The 18,974-nt window shown below is 38.6% G+C and overlaps 1 protein-coding gene across 1 annotated transcript in view; it reads left to right on the top strand.

Moving 5' to 3' along the window:
• PXDNL (peroxidasin like) overlaps positions 1-13,468 on the top strand; it is a 414,188-nt gene extending 400,720 nt beyond the window's left edge. Inside the window, 2 exon segments of the mRNA XM_019428907.2 lie at positions 10,491-10,604; positions 11,367-13,468. Coding sequence (XP_019284452.2) covers positions 10,491-10,604; positions 11,367-11,489 — 237 coding nt within the window. The 3' untranslated portion in view covers positions 11,490-13,468.
• The last annotated feature ends 5,506 nt before the right edge of the window (positions 13,469-18,974 follow it).

The following is an 18,974-nucleotide window of genomic DNA, read 5'->3' as shown; positions in this document are numbered from 1 at the left end:
CTTTTGCTTGTAGAAAAGAAAATGTCCTGTATATTTTGATGCAATTTCCAGGGCTACAAGGTGATAAAAAATGGAGTCTACCTGTTTTACTATATGGAACTAAATTTTCACAGAATTACATAATCATGACAGGCAACTTATTTTTCTGTCACTTTTCAGAAATTGTATCGTACACAGTGAGATCTCAGACCTAATGACACAACTCAAAAAGTGCCTAATTTTGAGTATTGACGAATAGCACAGGGGAGATGCACAGATCTCACTGAACTATTTGCATGTGTTTACTTAAAATCATTTGGAATACCACATCAATTTTATGACATTTTAGAGGGAATTTTATTTTCTGATAGTTTCTGATAGTTATTTCTTGTTATGGTTTTCTCAATAGAAAGATGAAATTCTGAAATTAAATGTAAACTGTAAACTTATTTTATTACCCAAGGGGATGTATTGTATAAGTCAGGTCTCAGTGAAAATAACAGAAACTCCTCTAGTTGTTCCAAGAAATATTGGATTTTCATACAAGAAGTCAGAGGTTTTCACAACTGTTTGGAAAAGTGAGAGGAACAGAAGTCATAGAATCAGGTGCGGGAAGCTATTTGGTCCACAGGAGTTTACCTGGAAGCCACAGTGAATCTCAGCAATTTTGCAGAAGTCTCGAGGTCAGCCTGTGTACCTGTTAACAACAGTGCTCAAAAATAATACTGCTCTCCTTCCCAATCGTACGTGAGTGCCTCTCATGGGTAGGACTAACCCAGAACCATACATGGAAAGAGATTGGGGTATGGTTGTCTAGATTTCTCCTGAGATCTGTGGAAAGGTGCAGTTGATGATAAGTTAATGATAGGTAATCCATGGCCCATATTTAGGCAAGATCATATATTTCGCTCTAACTTGGTAATTGGTTGGGTGGTGGGAAGGACGGAATGTGAAGCTAGAAAGACACCTTGTGGTCACAAAGACAAAATTCTTGGTCTGAATTAAAATTCGTTTAAACAAACAAACAGGTATGAAGAGAGATATACAGAGCAACAGATTGACCATTGTAATTTATTAAGCCAAAGTGAGTCTTTTCATGAGTTCAACGGGGGCAAAAATAATAATAATTTAGCCTGGAGAAGAAAAGCATAAATTATAACTGTTCCAGAAAACCCAGATCCATCACTTTATTGAACAAGTATATGAGGATGAGTGAAAGAAAGGAACCAAAGATACTCCAGAGGCTTCTATTGAATTAAGGGACAGGTAATGTTACCAATGTAACATTAACTAATGTAACAAACCATGGAAAGTGAAACAATGAAAGCTAAAGGAAGTTGTGACATACATAAGGAACAGAAAGATGTCGAGTATGGCTGGAGACTAGGTAATCAAGAATAAGAAAAATGACATGAGGTGAGTCTGATGTTAAAAGTACTTCTGATAAGATCCCACATGGAAGTAAGGAACATGTAATTGGACACGGAAGGATAGATGATCCTTGTTACAAATGGCAAAGAACTTAGGTAATTTATGTCTGCTGTTTTGTGGAACTGTAACCTGTGAGCGATGACCTTGGATATCTAGCTGAGGAGATTTCTAAGCAAAGTATTGAAGGAATGTTCTGACTTAACCTTCCTGCTTATAGTAAAATGCAAAAGGAGAAAGAGAAATTGCAAAAGGAAATGTTAAGCAAAAAGCAACTAGAACTTGAAGATTTAGAAAATTCTCAGCTTCTCCTAGGTACCTATCTGTGAGAAATGAAAACATAGATCCACATGTGAACTTGTATATGAGTATTCGGAGTAGTGTTATTCCAAAAGTGAAGATAACCCAAATATTTATCAACTGATCAAACAGAATGTGGTGCGATGCGATGGAATATTTACTTGGCTGTAGAAAGGAATCGAGTACTGATACATGCGACAACACTGAGGAGCCTTTAAAAACATTATGCGGGGCGCCTGGGTGGCTCAGTCGGTTGAGCGTCCGACTTCGGCTCAGGTCACGATCTCGTGGCCTGTGATTTCAAGCCCCGCGTCGGGCTCTGTGCTGACAGCTCAGAGCCTGGAGCCTACTTCAGATTCTGTGTTTCCCTCTCTCTCTGCCCTCCCCTGTTCATGCTCTGTCTCTCTCTGTCTCAAAAATAAATAAAACATTAAAAAAAATAAAAAAATAAAATAAAAACATTATGCTAAGTGAAACAGACCTGTCAGCAAATGTCACATACCACACGATACACAAGCTGTCCAAAGCTGTAAGGCTTGTAAACAAATCTATAGATTTGTAAACAGAACAAATCTATACAGACAGGAAGTAAAACCAGTGGCTCCGGGAGTGGAGAGGGAAATGGAGGTTGAATGCTGATGCATACAATGTTTCGTTTTGGTGTAATGCAGTGTTTTAAAATTCGATCCTGCTGATGATTGCACAATTTTGTGATTATACTAAAAAACACCGAAGGAGAGAGGTTTTCTAAATTCCTTGGGGTTTTCAACATAGACGATCCTGTCATCTGTGAATGAAGGCAATTTTGTATCTTTTTTTCCATCTATATACCATTTATTTATTTTTTCCCATATATATATAATATATATATATTATATATATATATATTATATATATATATATTTATATATAAATATATATATATATATATATATATATATATTTAACCTTTATTCGTTTTTGAGAGACAGAGAGACAGAGCATGAGTGGAAGAGGGACAGAGAGAGAAGGAGACACAATCTGAAGGAGGCTCCAGGCTCTGAGCTGTCAGCACAGAGCCCGATGTGGGGCTCAAACCCACAAACCGTGAGATCATGACCTGAGCCGAAGTTGGACACTCAACAGACTTAGCCACCCAGGCGCCCCTATTTATTTTTTTATTATTTCATTACAACTAATGCCGTAAGATAGTAAATGTAAGATAAAGAAATATAAGATGATTTACTAGGACTTCTGGTAAAAGTTTGAATAGGACTGGTGAGAAATGAGTTCTCCGTCTTAGGTGAACAGCACCCCTGAATCTCATCATTGAATATGATGATTTTTGTAGCTTTCTAAAATCAACTTGTGAGAATTCCTCATTGTTACGAGTTACTGAGAGTTTTTATCGTGAGTAAGTGTTGGATTTTGTCAGGTCTTTTTTTGTTACTGGTATCATGAACATACGATTTTTTTTTTTAGTCTGTTGATATCATAGATTCCACTAATTGGTTTTGGATATTAAAAGCCTTGTCTCCCAGGAATGAATCACATGTGATTATGATATGTAAGTGTCCGTTATACATTGTTAGATTAAATCTGCTGTGTTGTTGCAAATTTAACCACCCCCGTGCATGAGAGGTACTGGTTGGTAGCTTTCTGTTCTCCTGGTTCTTAATCTGGCTTTGGCTTTAAGTTTTCTATTGGCTTCTATGTTCTGGAAGGGGTTGTGAAGTATTGCTCTTATTTATTTCTCCTTTCAGTGTAAGTCACCAGGGATTCCATCTCGGCCTGGTGCTTTCTTTGTTGGGAGGTTTTTAAATTACTGATTTAATTTTTTAATAGATACAGGCTGTTCAGGACATGTATTTCTTGTGTGAGTTTTGACACTTTGTGTCTTTAAAGGAGCTGATCCATTCCATCTGTTCCTTGAAATGTACGACTAAAAACCCTAAACATCACATTTAAACCAACAAAGGAAGACTCAGAATGGTGGAGGAAAGAAAGTTTTCTGGCTAGTGACCGTGGGCCCGTAATGTTTCCCGGGTTTCAGTGTTTTTGTTTTTTCCTCACGTAACCCAGTTTGGAGCTGAATAGTCTGGCAACTTCGAAACAATAGGTAGAAGGAAAGAAAGGCCCAACGAAACCTCACTCTCTCTAGGCAAAAGACCAGGAAATGGGCAGCCTAGTGTTAGAGAAAACTTGCAGGCTGTAACCACCCTACCCCAGCTAAACAAAACAGACAGCTGTGAGTCCACCCACTGTCAGCAGGGCTCCTCGGTGAGGAGCCCAGACTCCCACCCACTCCAGCTGTATTGAGGCATCCTGACTCCCCCGGTGAGGCTACTGTCCTAGGAGGCCAAGCAGGAAACAGGGGCTTGCATCCCTTGTAGGTGGCTACCATCAAAAGCAGTGGAGACTGTGGACACTTCCGCTCTTACCCAGTAGCGGTGAGGCACCCCTCTCCTTCCCCACTGGGGTGGTGTCAGAGGAGGCCTCTTGGACAGTTAGGACCTTCCACTGCTTCCCACTGGTAATGAGATCACTGTTTCCTTTCCCCACCCGGTGGTGTTCGTGGAGGCTGGGTGAGGAACAGTGAAAAAACGTACCTACCTTTCCCAGCTAGTGAGGTATAAGTGGAGGCCCAACGGAGAGCCAAGACTCTCAACTCCATATAGTATTAACGAAGAGTACTCCCTTGGGCATCAGCAGAAACCAAGTGGGGAACGTAGACTTCTACTCGCACATTGAAGCAACGGTGTGGTGCCCTCCTTCTCCTGCTAGAGCAGTTTCAGAGGAAAACATCTGCAGCAGAAGGTTTAAATAACAGCCAGAGTTCTCATACCATAACACTCAAGATGTCCATATTCAATAGAAAGTTATTCATCGTGCCAAGAACCAGGAAGATCTCAAATGGAATGAGAAAAACAAAAAAAGACAGTGGAATCCAACGCTCAAGTGACAGAGATACTACAATGATATGAGAGGGATTTTAAAGCAGCCACCAGGAATTCAAAGAAAAGAACACAGGGAAGTGAAAAACAGAAACCACAAGTAGAAAACAAAACAAATACTAAATTGGTATATTTAAGCCCTAACAGAGCAATACTTTTATTAGATGTAAATATTCTAAATATCCCGATTGAAAGACAGATATTAACAAACTATTTAAAAAGCATAACCTGGGGCGCCTGGGTGGCTCAGTCGGTTAAGCATCCGACTTCGACTCAGGTCATGATCTCATGGTCCGTGTGTTCGAGCCCCGTATCGGGCTCTGTGCTGAGGCTCAGAGCCCAGAGCCTGCTTCGGATTCTATGTCTCCCTCTCTCTCTGACCCTCCCCCATTCATGCTCTGTCTCTCTCTGTCTCAAAAAAAAAAAAAATAAATGTTAAAAAAATTAAAAAAAAATAAAAATAAATAAAAAGCATAACCTAACTCTAAGCTGTCTATAAGAAACTAACTTCCAAGGTAACAATATAGGAAGGTTGAATGTAAAATGGTGGAAAATATATATTATGCAAACATGAATCAAAATAAAGCAGGAGTAGCTAAGTTAATTTTGGAGAAAACAGATCTCAGAGGAAAGATTACCAAGGACAGAAAGGGATATTCTATAATGATAAAAGAACCAACCGCAAAGAAGACAAGTCCTAAGCATACATGCACTAGTTAAGAGAACTGGAAAATATTTGAAATATATGGAGCAAAAACTAATAAAACTGAAAAGAGAAATAGACAAATCTGCTTAGTTCAAAACTTTAACACTCCTTTCTCAATGATACAGAGAACATCTAAGAGGAAAAGTCAGTAAGTTTCAGAAGAATGCAAAAATGTCTTCAAACAGTAGGATCATTTGTATAGCATACTCGCTCTAACATAACAGAACACTCCCTCTTTTCAAGTGCCCATCTCCAGGACCAAAACAGACTTTATTCTGGATTATAATAGAAACATTAATAAATTTTAAAGAATTCAGGTCATAGAGAGCTTGCCTTCTGAACACAGCACAGTAAAACTAGAAATAAGAGAAAAGCAACAGGACAGTGACCAAATATTTGGAAAGGAAGCAACACACTTTTGAAGAGTCTATGAATCAAAGAGGAAGTGTCAAGGGGAAATTAAAAAAATACAACGAACTGAATGAGAATGGAGCATAAATTAACATAAAGTAGCACAGAGAGGGAAATTTGTAGCCCCAAATACAGACAATAGAAAAGAGGAAGTGTCTCTCAAATCAATGTAAATTTTTATCTCAAGAACCTAGAAAAGTAACAACTAAATAAATTCAGTGCAAAAAGAAGGAAAATCTTCACACCTAAATTTGAAAACTTAGATCAAGTGGACTAATTCCTTGAAAAACACAAACTACCACAATTCACCCAATATGAAATAGATTACTTGAATAGCTTTATAGCTGCCAAAGAAATTGAATTATTAATTTAAAAAAACCTCTTCCCCAAATTCTTATGTGCAGATGGCTTCACTGGAGAAGTCTACCAATTTTTAAAGAAAAATTAACAGTAATTTTCCAGTAATAGCAGAGGAAGGAAAACTTTTCATTTTTTGAAAATAGTATTAATCTGATACCAAAAACTAGACAAAAGCAATATAAAGACAGAAACCACAGACCAATATTCCTCAGGAACATGGATGCAACAACTTTTAATAAAATATAGCAATACGTGAAAAGAATTATACAACATAATTAAGTGGAGTTTATTTGAGGAATACAAGACTGGCTTAATGCTCAAAATCAATCAGTGTAACCCACTGTAATGTAGTAGGCTAAATGGTGAATGATTGAATGCTTTCCTTCTAGAATTGCCAATACATAAGGATGCCCGTTGTCACCATTCTTATTAATCACAGTGATGGGAGTCCTTGCCAGTGTAATAAGGCAAGAAAAGGAAAAGGTCTACCGATTGGAAAGAAAGAAAGAAAACTATTTTAAGATGATTTTCTAAGAGGTCTTAGAAAATTTCAAGAAATCCACCAAACGATTCCAAGAATTAATAAGTAAGTCCACCAACGTCGCAGGACAGAATATACACAAGATAAACATACAAAAATAAATTGTATTTCGGTACACTAGCAATAAGCACATGGGAAAATAGGCAAAAGAAAGTTATGGTCCAGCATGTTTTTTGACTTCCCACCAAACAGCCTCTTATTCTCAAGACTTTATAATTAAGTCCAGAACAAAATTTCATCGTGCATTATATCTCTTACATTTATGGTACATAGTTCTCAGACTATTTCCCTTAAATAGTTTCTTTGTCATTTGAAAATACTTTATTCCCCTGAGCTCCAGGAATTTACAATGGATGTGTTGCTGTCATTTGTCTATTTTGCTTTTCTATACTTTTCTCCTTGAGGATAGAAATTGTCACCTAAATATCTTTTTCATACCTTAGAATTGCCTCTCCTTTTTTTTGTTTTTTTTTGTTTTGGACTTACTCAACATTACTAATGTTTTCATGTTCTCAGTATTTTTAGAAATAAAAGTATTGTTGTTTTTGTTTTTTGTCTTAGTCTTCTAGACCATAATCACTAACATCTCTAGAGATTTTTATGATTTTCGTTCACCCATGATCCTGCTCAGGCAAAGACTAATTCAGTCCACATCTGGTCATTGTAAAACCCTATCATTCCTGCCTCCATCATAATTTTTAATTTATCCTACAGTCGTCTCCATTCTCACTGCTTACATGAAGCCGTAGATTTAGCCTTTTAGTTCATCAGTGTTTAGCTGGCATATACTGCATACTTAATAATCCTACTGGGTAATGAATAAATTAACGAACAATGCATGTCACTTCTCAAGTGTAGCCACTATAATAATAAATCACCCCCAAAGGCCCATCCTGCTGTCCTACTTCAACCCAAATGTGGTCAAATATTTTACATGATCAATTTTATTTATTTATTTATTTATTTATTTATTTATTTATTATTTTTACATCAAGACTTTTTGTTTCCTTCATGAATTCCAAGTTCATGAGTATTCTTGGCTCTTTAAAATGTAGTCCTAACCCATTTTTAAATCTAATTTCCAAATAACTTTTTTCACGTTTTATGTTTTTCTTTCCCCCCAGGTTAAAATCTCACTGTTTACCCTCCCCTCTTATTAACTTCATTCACATATTTTCCCTCTAGCTGAAATGTACAGTCCCCTTGCCCACATGCTCATGTACATAAATACTCCCATAGCCAAATGCCATCTTTATTCAAGGCCTAGCACAAGTACCATTTAAATTGTAAATACTTCCCTGATTACTCCCTTTTCTACCCCATTTCCCTAGAAATAATTGTTTTTCCTTGAAATCTCATGCCATTGTGTGTATGCTCTTATGACACACAACATATGGGCTTGTAGCATACTTATTTTTGCACAAATCCTCTCTCCCCTACTATACTGCAGACTCCTTAAGAAGAGAAACCCAGGAATATTTATCATTGTAGTCTTCCCTAGGACTAGGTGACATATAGCAGGTGCTCAATTACCACTTAAAAATAAATCATTGCTTTTACGTCTTCAGGACATCTAATTTGGTCTCTTGTTTGTATCCAAATTTTTCTTGGGCACAGCAGTTTCTGTCACATATAAGGAACAATGGTCAAGTCTTTGAAATTGTTTTATAATTTCCCACCAAATAACAGAGTTCAGAGAATCTGAAAGGAACGTTCACTAGAGGAGAAAAACATAATGATTCTTAGACACACACTAGAAAGGTCTTTTGAGAATATAGGATCTAGTGCTAATGATGCTCATATGAGTTTGCTAGCACAGAAGTCACAAACACCACAGGCTAGGTGACTTTACGACAGAAATTTATTTCTCAGCGTTCTGGAGGCTGGAAGTCCCGGATTAAGGTGCTGACAGAATTGGTTTCTCTTGAGGTCTCTCTCCTTGGTTTTCCGCTTCACACGAACTTGTCACTGGGTGTCTGGACCCTAATCTACACTTCTCAGAAGGACACCAGTCACTGGGTGAGGCCCCATCTCCATGACCACATTTTAAGTTAATTACTTAAAAATTTTTTTTAAGTTTATTTATTTTTAGAGAGAGAGAGAGGCGTGAGCGAGCCATGAGCTGGGGAGGGGCCGAGAGAGAAGGAGAGTGAGTCCCAAGCAGGCTCCACACCATCAGCACGGAGCCCGACATGGGGCTCAAACCTAGGAACCGTGAGATCATCACCTGAGTCAAAACCAAGAAGGGCACCTGGGTGGCTTGGTCGGTTAAGCGTCCGACTTCGGCTCAGGTCATGATCTCACAGTCCGTGAGTTCGAGCCCCGCGTCTGGCTCTGTGCTGACAGCTCAGAGCCTGGAGCCTGCTTCCGATTCTGTGTCTCCCTCTCTCTCTGACCCTCCCCCATTCATGCTCTGTCTCTCTCTGTCTCAAAAATAAATAAACGTTAAAAAATTTTTTAAAAAAACCAAGAGGCGGGTGCTTAACCAACTGAGCCACCCAGGTGCCCCATTAAGTTAATTACTTCCTTAAGGACTTTGTCTCCAAATACAGTCACATTCTGAGGTATTGGGGGTTAGAGCTCCAGCATACGACTTTTGGGGGACGCTGTTCAGCCCATAGCAGTGCAGCCGCAACTTTCCTAAGTCATTCACTGCTCTTGGACTTAGCCTCTTCTTTTGGAAAACTATATTATTTTCATCCTTTCTAAAATTCCTCTTAATTAAGCATGTTTAATTTCTCTGTGGACCATTACTCTTTCATAATGCGCTCTCTAGAATGTATCTTGGCGAATGTCACCATCATTTAGGGGCCTTGTGAAACCTGGCACTTCGCAGTCTTGCATTTTTCTCCCTTCCCTCCCCCCAGGCCCACCAGCGAGCTCCACCTGCCCGGTGGCGTTTCCCACTCTCACTTCTCCCTTTCTCAGCTGAGCCCATGTGGATCTCCTCTGCCCTCACTGGTCTGCCTTCGTAATGTCCTTACAGTGATCACTGTAATTCTTCCCCCATTGTCTAGAGACTGTAATATCTAAATTAATTCATCAGACTCTTAAGGTCCTGATTTTATGGCTGCCTTGACTCCCTCAGCACTCCCCCTGTGCCTTTTACCCTTCCACAGCAATGTATATTCCCGAGATACTGACCTGTTTGTGGTCCCCATGCTTTGGTCGGAGTTTTTCCCTTTTGTCTGAAACGCCTTTTCCCTGCTCGTTCTGAATGCTTTTGTCATATGTCCGCTTACAGCTCAAATGCTTTTCCCCACGTGAGGCCTCCCTTATTCCCTGAGGGAGAACCGAGAGAGGGTTGCCATCTGCTTTCCCTCTGATGTACGTACCCTCATTATCTAACTGTGACTTACTGACCCGCCGTTCTACCAAATCTTAAGCTCCTGGACGCCCTGGATTGTTTTCTCTTTGAAATCTAATAAACATGTGTTCAAGGAATGCTGTTTATGATCACCTGAGTACAAGAAAATAAACTCTTGACTTGTTGAATTAAGATGCATGACTACCGAGAAGATTTCTCTCAAATATCTAATGTCACTCCTTTGATTCTAATCCTATTCTTTGTAACTTACCCGTGTCAGATATCAGATCCGTCTTCAATATTTTGCCACATCTAGGGAATTATTAGCTTCGACCTTAGATGACTGAGAGTCAGTAAGTTTGGGGTAAAAAAAAAAAAGTTAAGAAAAATGATGTTGGCTTTGAAGTTTCTTTCGCCCTCTAGGTGTGTGCTCACACGATAGAGCATTTCATCACACCGTGTTAGTTATCTGCTTTGTTGCCACTGTTTCAATTCCCACTTCCTTTCCTTCGCCTCCTCTGTCAGATAAACAAGCTGGAGGCACGCCTCAGGCAGGCGGGATGCACGGATGATGAAGGGATTCAGAGGAGAGACCAGGAACACTGGATGAAAGACGACTGCATTCGCTGTACGTGTAAGGTACGCGTTGCCAGAAGTTTCTCCATCTTCCTCCTCCTGTTTGACTCCTGCTGGCCTGCCACTTGAGACGTAGCTGAAGAATTCAAGAGAGGGACTGCGGTCTCTCTCGTGAGTAGATTTGAGGCCTGTTTTCAAGGCCAAGCTACTGATGTGAGTTCTCGAGGTTTCTGGTTATCGATGTAAATACGGCCGCTCCCTAAGGAGCACTTGTTGGACACCATGTGGGCTTTTCACATTTTCACTGATGATTGAGGGAGCTGATGCTCCGGGTGCTTAGTGGGCTTTTCCCAAGGTCACACGGGTAAACAGAGGCGGAAATGGGGCTTGAGTTCATCTCCTTGTTCTCCAGTCAGGCTCGCGGTGGTGGCGTTGCCTGAAAGCACTTGGTTAAGTGTTAAAACATGTCTCCTGGGATCCACCAGAAGGGAGCCGCTCAGTGTTTGTCGAGTTGAGTTTTTGAACAGAGCTGATGCCGATCCTCTCCCCACAATGAAAACCCACGAGCTTCCTCGTGTAGGTCACACCCCGTGCCCTACGGTTTGGGAGGTAGCATTTTATAAGCCAGAACTTCCAGCCTCGCCTTTCATGCTGCACGTTTAGAAATAAGGCATCAGGCAGGGTTACGTGTAAAAATGAGCTCTTACCGTGGGTAAGTTTTCGTGACATTGAGAGAGCCAATCAGAGTGCGTATCCCCAGAAACTTTTAAAAAGGTCATGCCACTGTCAGAAACGTGGACATGAGCTTTGAATGTTGCCTTTCAGAGTGGCCAGGTCACCTGCGTGGTGGAGACTTGTCCCCTGGCTGCGTGCCCCCGTCTGGAGTCGGTGAAAGGAACCTGCTGTCCGGTTTGCGGAGACCCGGCCGATTCCCCGGAGAAACGCTAACCAGTGTCATCGCTCTTGAGCCCTGAGTGGGGGAATTTCTCAGGAAAAGACAGGCACGTCGGACTTCAGTACTTTTCACCCGGAGTCACACTCCAGGCGCAGAAGTCACTGACAACGTAGTTCATTTAAGTCTCCAACACACTGGAGACCTTTTGTCTTTCCATCTTCTAATGTACCGTGAAGTGATGCAAAAATTCAAGTCTATAAAGTACATAGGAATTATTTTATTGTAAGAAGGATTTCGTATTGGAAGCTACCAGTTTTATTGGCCGTACATGGAAATGAAAAGAATATCACGCAGCATTGTTTTGTTTTGGTTTTTGTTTTTTGGTTTTTTTAGATCTGAGGATTGTGGAAAAGCTCGCATGTCAAAATTCAGAGAGATTTTATGATCTCCAGGAATTTTGAGAGAATGCGTTTTGCACTCAAAGAAATCATCTGGAAAGATTTTTGCGATAGCTTCGGCACAACGCGTGATGCTGCTTTCCTCATCGCGCTCTGTCTTTTGCATCTAGAACCTAGATAATGGCCAGACTTTGCTGGAAACGCACTTCCCGTAACCGTCACTAGGCTCTAACTTGTAGAACATTAGGGGGAAGTCAGGGAAAGTATAATTTGGGGGAGCTTGCTATGTTGTACATTTGGCTGGGAAATACAAACACCGTGAAGGGAACGAGCCTTCAAAGGAGCACAATACCTGCCTTTCCCTTGTGCCATTCTTATCACGTGTGAGATGTCGAAATTGAAATTTTCCAAGTCTGAGCAACTTGGGAACAATTCAAATCTGAATTTACTGTCAGAAAAATGGGAAATGTCTGCGGCTTAAACGAAAGGTCGTGCTATGAGGTTTCTTCTAATTTTGGCACTCTGTATAGCCTCTCTAATACAACCCAATATAAAAAATAAAAATTAAAAAATACAGCCCAATAGAGAACAGGTTTAGCTATACTCAGAGTTGGATATTTAGTACGTTAGGTGAGTTTCTTATAATCAATGCTTTTAAAATATTGTGCACCCATATGTAGGGGCTGGTTACAGTTGTTGGTAGATTTCTTTAAGAAATTCGTTGTTCTAGAACCTTTGAGGAGAGACTTCATGTAGTGTCCTGCCCAGGGAGGCTCTTAGGGTGATAACTCTACTGATACCCAGTTGCAAAATAGACATTTAACAACAGGCATCATCTCCCAGTATTTAGAAGCATTGCATAAAGTGCAGGACACATTTTAGTCAAAATATCCTCATGGTTTTAGTATTATGAGTGAAGAAAGATGTTTTTGGAGTTTGATGATGCACATCATTATTTTAAAAATGTGCTGGTGATCCCCTCCCAAGATCCCAAATAACTTCTCCAAAAAAGTTTACGGGCAAAACGTAGTATGTCCTAAAGGTTTGACATTTGATGCCTTTTGAAATCCAAAATAATTTCTACTTAACGTTTCGAAAGGCAAAACGTAGCAGGTCCCAAAAGCTTGACATTTGGTGGCCTTTCAAAACCCAACAAAGTGAAATGAAGCCAAACCTCGTGGAAGTGTAATTTGTTCCTCTGAAACAACCACAGCAAGCGTATTGCAAATGACAGTAACACAGCTAAGAGTTGAGGCTTCTCGTCCTGTTCATTTGTCATTGTGTCCTTTTCTTCAAGTTGAAGCAAGACCTGCATGGTATCTCGTGTTATTTTTTATACCCTGGCCACATGTTAACGTGGATGCCACCTGGTCAATGTTTGGTTCATTAACCATAAGCAAATATCAAAATAACAGCATCAAATTATCATTTAAAATGGAACATGGGAATTTTCAAGCTTGTCCGTCAGTCGACAATTGGAAAATATTCAGTCCCCCTTACAGATATGGTTATAATGCAGATTACCTTTTTTCTTTCTTCATTTTACTGCATTTCATTTATTTGACTATGTTTTTTAAATGTTTCATTTTTAGAAGTTCATATTGCACACAATAAAAATTTCAAATATTTCCCAAGGATATATAAACCTTTGTATTCCATTCCTGCGGTCCAAATGCGAATGCTGTTTTCAGTTTTGTATGTGTGTGTGCGTGTGTCTTTGTGTGTGTGTATTCTTCTATATGTTTTCTAGGCCACACAAGTGTGATGACACAAGTGTTTCTTCCTTAGTGATTTTGTTTATTCCAGGGAACCATAAAACACTGAGAATCCAAGTGTATTCGTTAACAGTATTTGACATGTTATATTCTGCCATGAAATCTGCTGGAGGTAAAATTTAATGTTTCTTACGTGTGACGCCTCTCTCATCTGGGAGGAAGGAGGGATCCACAAGGAGGTGTTTGCAAAGAAGATGAAAGCATTCTTGGGCTTCGTCTTTTCCTGATGTCCTCTGCTAAAGAAAAGCAGTTTTTTAGCCACGTTGTATGATTGCTTGAAAAGGTAGGAAAATATCTCCTCTCTTTGAGGGGCTCTTTAATGTCTACTCTTCTCTCTTCTGTGTATAAGTGGTCACCCTGCACATTGGAGCTACACACCATGTAGTTGAAGGGGTGTAGACTGTTTTTGAGACTGGCAATTAAAAATAGAGCATTTACCTGAGAAGCAGTCTTTAACAGTCGCATACGGCAAATAACAATGTTTAAGAATGAGTCCTTATATTGACCTGTCTATTACGATCGTGTGTCCAGATCATGTGGTCAGTATGTTAGGGAGGCAGAGGTAGGAAAATTTGTTGGGGATTTGGGTAAGCAGTTTTGCATTTTTTAGTTTAATTGTGAACTGATGTTAATATAGACTTACCGAACTGTAATTGAACTGCAGTTCCTTCAGACATGCCTTGCCCAATGTCATGTGTAATGCATTTTTATTTGAAAATAAAATATGGTTTATTAGTAAATTAAATCAAGTTCATGGATAGCTCACACAGGAATCTTATCTTCCATTTTAGGAAAGAGGCACTTTATTAAGAGCCGTATTTGGTTGAGCGTCCTCAACATTTATTGGCATGGTAGAGTTTGTAAAAAGCAATGTAAAACCGATTTGTTCCTCGCGGGTATACAAAACGAGGGATGGTGGGGCGCCTGGGTGGCTTGGTCGGTTAAGCGTCCGACTTCAGCTCAGGTCTCGATCTCGCGGTCCGTGAGTTCGAGCCCTACGTGGGGCTCTGTGCTGACCGCCAGAGCCTGGAGCCTCAGATTCTGTGTCTCCCTGTCTTTCTGCCCCTCCCCTGTTCATGCTCTGTCTCTCTCTGTCTCAAAATAAATAAACGTTAAAAAAAAAAATTAAAAAAAAAACAAAACGAGGGATGATGTACTAAACATATGTAGTGCTAACATTTCTATTGTAAATATAACTCTATATGCTATGTTTTTAGCCCTTGTATTAGATAATTTGCAGACTTTTGTTTCAAGCATCAGAAATGAATCCGTTTAAATTTGCATCTCGAACATAAACTAGAGGTATAGAATATAGTATATTTCTCCAAATTATGAAACTCATTTTGTGTTCTAAATATACTTTGTAAAACAAGTGAGGAGAACTTCTTTAAACTTAATTATTAACAGAAATATGTTATATATATATATATATATATAACACATATCTATCTATCTGGCGTGTGTGTATATATATATATATATGTGGTACTATTCTATACATAACAATATTATGATATATATATATATAAAATATAGATTATATGTAAATAAACGTTAAAATATAATCTCTTCTCTTATATCTTGCTACCAAATATTGGTGTACGTTTGGAATCTGTGTGTGTGAGAATAATCTAATGTGAAAAATTTTTACTTGTTTTTTATCTTTGGAAGGGGTATATACTATCTAATTATTTATTCATTATTTATCTAGCTACCCATCATCCATAATTTGGTCAATGGGCTCGAGAATACTCTTAATTTCATGTGTGAGAATATATCTTCAAATAGTAGGAATAAAGGAAGATCATTTAAGGAAGGATCTCTGACTCAAAATTTAAAATATATTGTATGTTTCTATTTCTATGTATCACATTATTGAGTAAAAATCAGTTGTTTACTTAAAATACATAAAACGTACATTAGTATAATGTATGAATATTATAAACTAACACAAATTCATAGTGTCGTTTTTTTTAAGAACAAAACTGTCTTCTCTAAAAGGTGAAGAGATTCATTTAAATCATTCCAATTTTTTCCTCCTGTGGAATAATTACTTAGGAACCTTTTATTTAAAATTAAATTAAATTAAATTGAAAATTTAAAAATGTATTTATTTAAATTTAAGTCAGTTCACATGCAGTGTAGTATTGGCTTCAGGAGCAAAACCCACTGATTCATCACTTACCTACAACACCCAGTGTCCATCCCAACAAATACCTTCCCTGATGCCCATCACCCACCCACCTAGCCCATCTCCCCACCAGCAGTCTCCAGTCTGCTCTCTGTTTTCAAGAGGCTTTTATGGTTTGCCTTCCTCTCTGATTTTATCTTATTTTTCCTTCCCTTCCCCTGTGTTCATCTGTTTTCTTGCTTAAATTCCACATATGAGTGAAATCATATATTTGTCTTTCTCTGACTTATTTCACTTAGCATAATACACTCTAGTTCCAGCTACATTGTTACCAATGGCAAAATTTCGTTCTTTTTGATCACCCAGTAGTATTCCATTGTGTGTGTGTGTGTGTGTGTATATATATATATATATGTCATGTATATATACCATATACATGTATATACCATATCTTCTTTATCCATTCATTAGTTGATGGGCATTTGGGCTCTTTCCATAGTTCGGCTGTTGTCGATGGCGCTATAAACATTGGGGTGCATGTGCCCCTTCACCTTTGTATCCTTCAGATAAAAACCTAGTAGTGCAGTTGCTGGATTGTAGGGTAGCTCTATTTTTAACTTTTTGAGGAGCCTCCACACTGTTCTCCAGAGTGGCTGCACCAGTTTGCACTCCCACCAGCAGTGTAGAAGTGTTACCCTTTCTCCGCATCCTCGCCCACATCTGTTGTTGCCTGAGTTGTTCATTTTAGCCATTCGGACAGGCTACCTGTCCGTACCTGACTGTGGTTTTGATTTGTTTTTCTCTGATGAGTGATGTTGAGCATCTTTTCATGTGTCTTTTAGTCATCTGGAGGTCTTCTCTGGAAAAGTGTTTATTCATGTCTTCTGCCCGTTTCTTCACTGGATTATTTGTTTTTTGGGGGTCGAGTTTGAGAAGTTCTTTATAAATTTTGGATACTAACCTTTTATATGATATACTATTGACAGATATCTTCTTCCACTCTGTTGGTTGCCTTTTTGTTTTGTGATTTAAGAATACTTTCAATGGGTCATTCACCAAGAGTACATCTACTTGAGCAACACAGGAGAAAGCATCTGGCATTGTCCAAAGAACGTAGACCTTGCTCTTATGTCCTCCAGGACCAGGAGGAGTTAGAATGAGAATTATAGTGAATTTTGAATTGGTTTAGATTCCAATTATTCAAATTTTAAAATAAAATACCATGTCAAACTAAACAAGTTGAATAAAGGCTAAATAAACTGATATAAATTACCCACCTGAAGTGGTAACAATGTTTTGAGAGCATCAGGACTAAGTCTAGTTAGAAGAAAACTTGGTTTCTTGGAGCCTTAGAATCCTTTAAACAATTGAAAATATCAAACAATCTGTTTTCTGGGAAAGCACGTGGAAGGAAGAACATAATTTGCTGGCAGGGCATGGAACAATGTGATTGGTGTGGGAAACTCAGCCTAGAGTCAGTGAATAGGATGATGTTTGTCCACAAACAAACAAACAAACAAAAAACCCAAATCAAAACAAAAAAAAGAAAAACAATTTGTAAAGGAAAAGTATCCAACTGGATGTAACTATGAGAAGAAGTGTTCAGAGTCAGGCCTGGAATGCGCACAGATGTATGTGGATGATTCTGGAGAACATTCCAGTTTGGTTGTGGTTAAAGACCATGTGAAGATGTGAAGTTTAAATTTACATAATCGTTGAGGTGTAGAAATCCCAAGCCACCAAATTAATGACCTGTGCCAATAAAGACTACAAACTCAAAATTTAAGTGTAATAACTGAAATAATAGAAACATATGATTTTCATTTAGGAAAACATGATCAATTCAAAATAAGGTAAGAAAAGTAAAGATATCAAAACTTTGGTTACTGGAAAAATTAATGTAATGGTAATACATTTAAATATATTTGAAATCATATTAAATAAAAACATTGGCTCATCAGACAAAATCCAGAGTCTCAGATTGATTAAAAAAATCTACACAAACGTATATACAAATACACAAATGCACACACACACACAAACACATACACAACAAAACTAAGACCTAATGTCACAAAAATGTTGAGCAAAAGGGATAAAGGGAGTTACCCCATATTTTAATGATTTTTGAAAGAAGTGTGTTACGGGTTGGATTGTGTTTCCCCCAAACTTACATGCTAAGTACCTTATAAGTACCTTAAAATGTGATCTTATTTACAGAGAAATCCTGTAGAGACAACTGAGTTAAAATGAGGTCATTAGGGTGGGTCCTAATCCAGTATGACTGGTTTCCTCATGAAGAGGGCACATTTGGAGACAGATACACGGATGCACACAGGGAGTACACTTTGGGAACATGAAACCAGCCATCGAATAGCCGAGGAGAGAAGCCTGGAGCACATTCTGCCCCTTAGCCTCAGAAGCAACTAACTCTGCCGTACCTGGTCTGTGAGCCCATGCGTTTCTGTTAAGCTATCTGGATTGTGGTACTTAGTTACAACAGCCCTTGAAAACTAATACACGATGATTCTGGACATTTGGTAGTACAAATCAGATAAGTACAGCAATCCTTACCTATGTACACATAAGACATCATCACGTTCACATTAAAAACTGCCAATTTATGACCTAAAATTTGTAAATCTATAATTACACCTCTTTCAGGTTTTCATATACTTCTTTCAGAAACTGACGTATCAGTCAGACAAAAGTTAGTTAATACTTGCACAGTATAGTTAACAAACTTGAGCTGCGCTCATATATGCAATCTTGCCCCTAACAGCAAGAGAATATATATTCTTTTAAGTTCTGTGTGAAACATTTTCAAAAACTGACTCCTGGTTGCACAGCACATTTTAACAAATTTCGGTAATTTTGTGGTGTTTTACAGACCATGCTATCCATTAACGGTGGAATCAAAAATAAGGAAAAAATAAGAAAATAAGGAAAATAAGAGAATTGATAGCATATACATACATTTCCACCCACAAAGAAATTAGAATGGATATTATGAAATATTTAGACTAGACCCAAAACTGAAAAGAAAAAAAAATGCTACATATTAAAACTTGTGGAAAGCATCTAAAATTGTGAAAGATGATTGAGCAGTGAGCCATGGTTTACTTTGATCTCATGTAAATGGTTTCGATTTTTGAGACCTTGAGATTTCCTCTGACCGGAAGGAGCCACAGAACCCCTGATATGTACGACTCTTACTTGTAGGGCAAAGCTGAC

This window comes from Panthera pardus, unplaced genomic scaffold (assembly GCF_024362965.1).
Source record: "Panthera pardus isolate Hobbes unplaced genomic scaffold, ASM2436296v1 HiC_scaffold_7, whole genome shotgun sequence".
Taxonomy (NCBI): Eukaryota; Metazoa; Chordata; class Mammalia; order Carnivora; family Felidae; genus Panthera; species Panthera pardus.
Note: the sequence above shows the minus strand (reverse complement) of the source record. Positions and strands in the feature narration are given on the sequence as shown.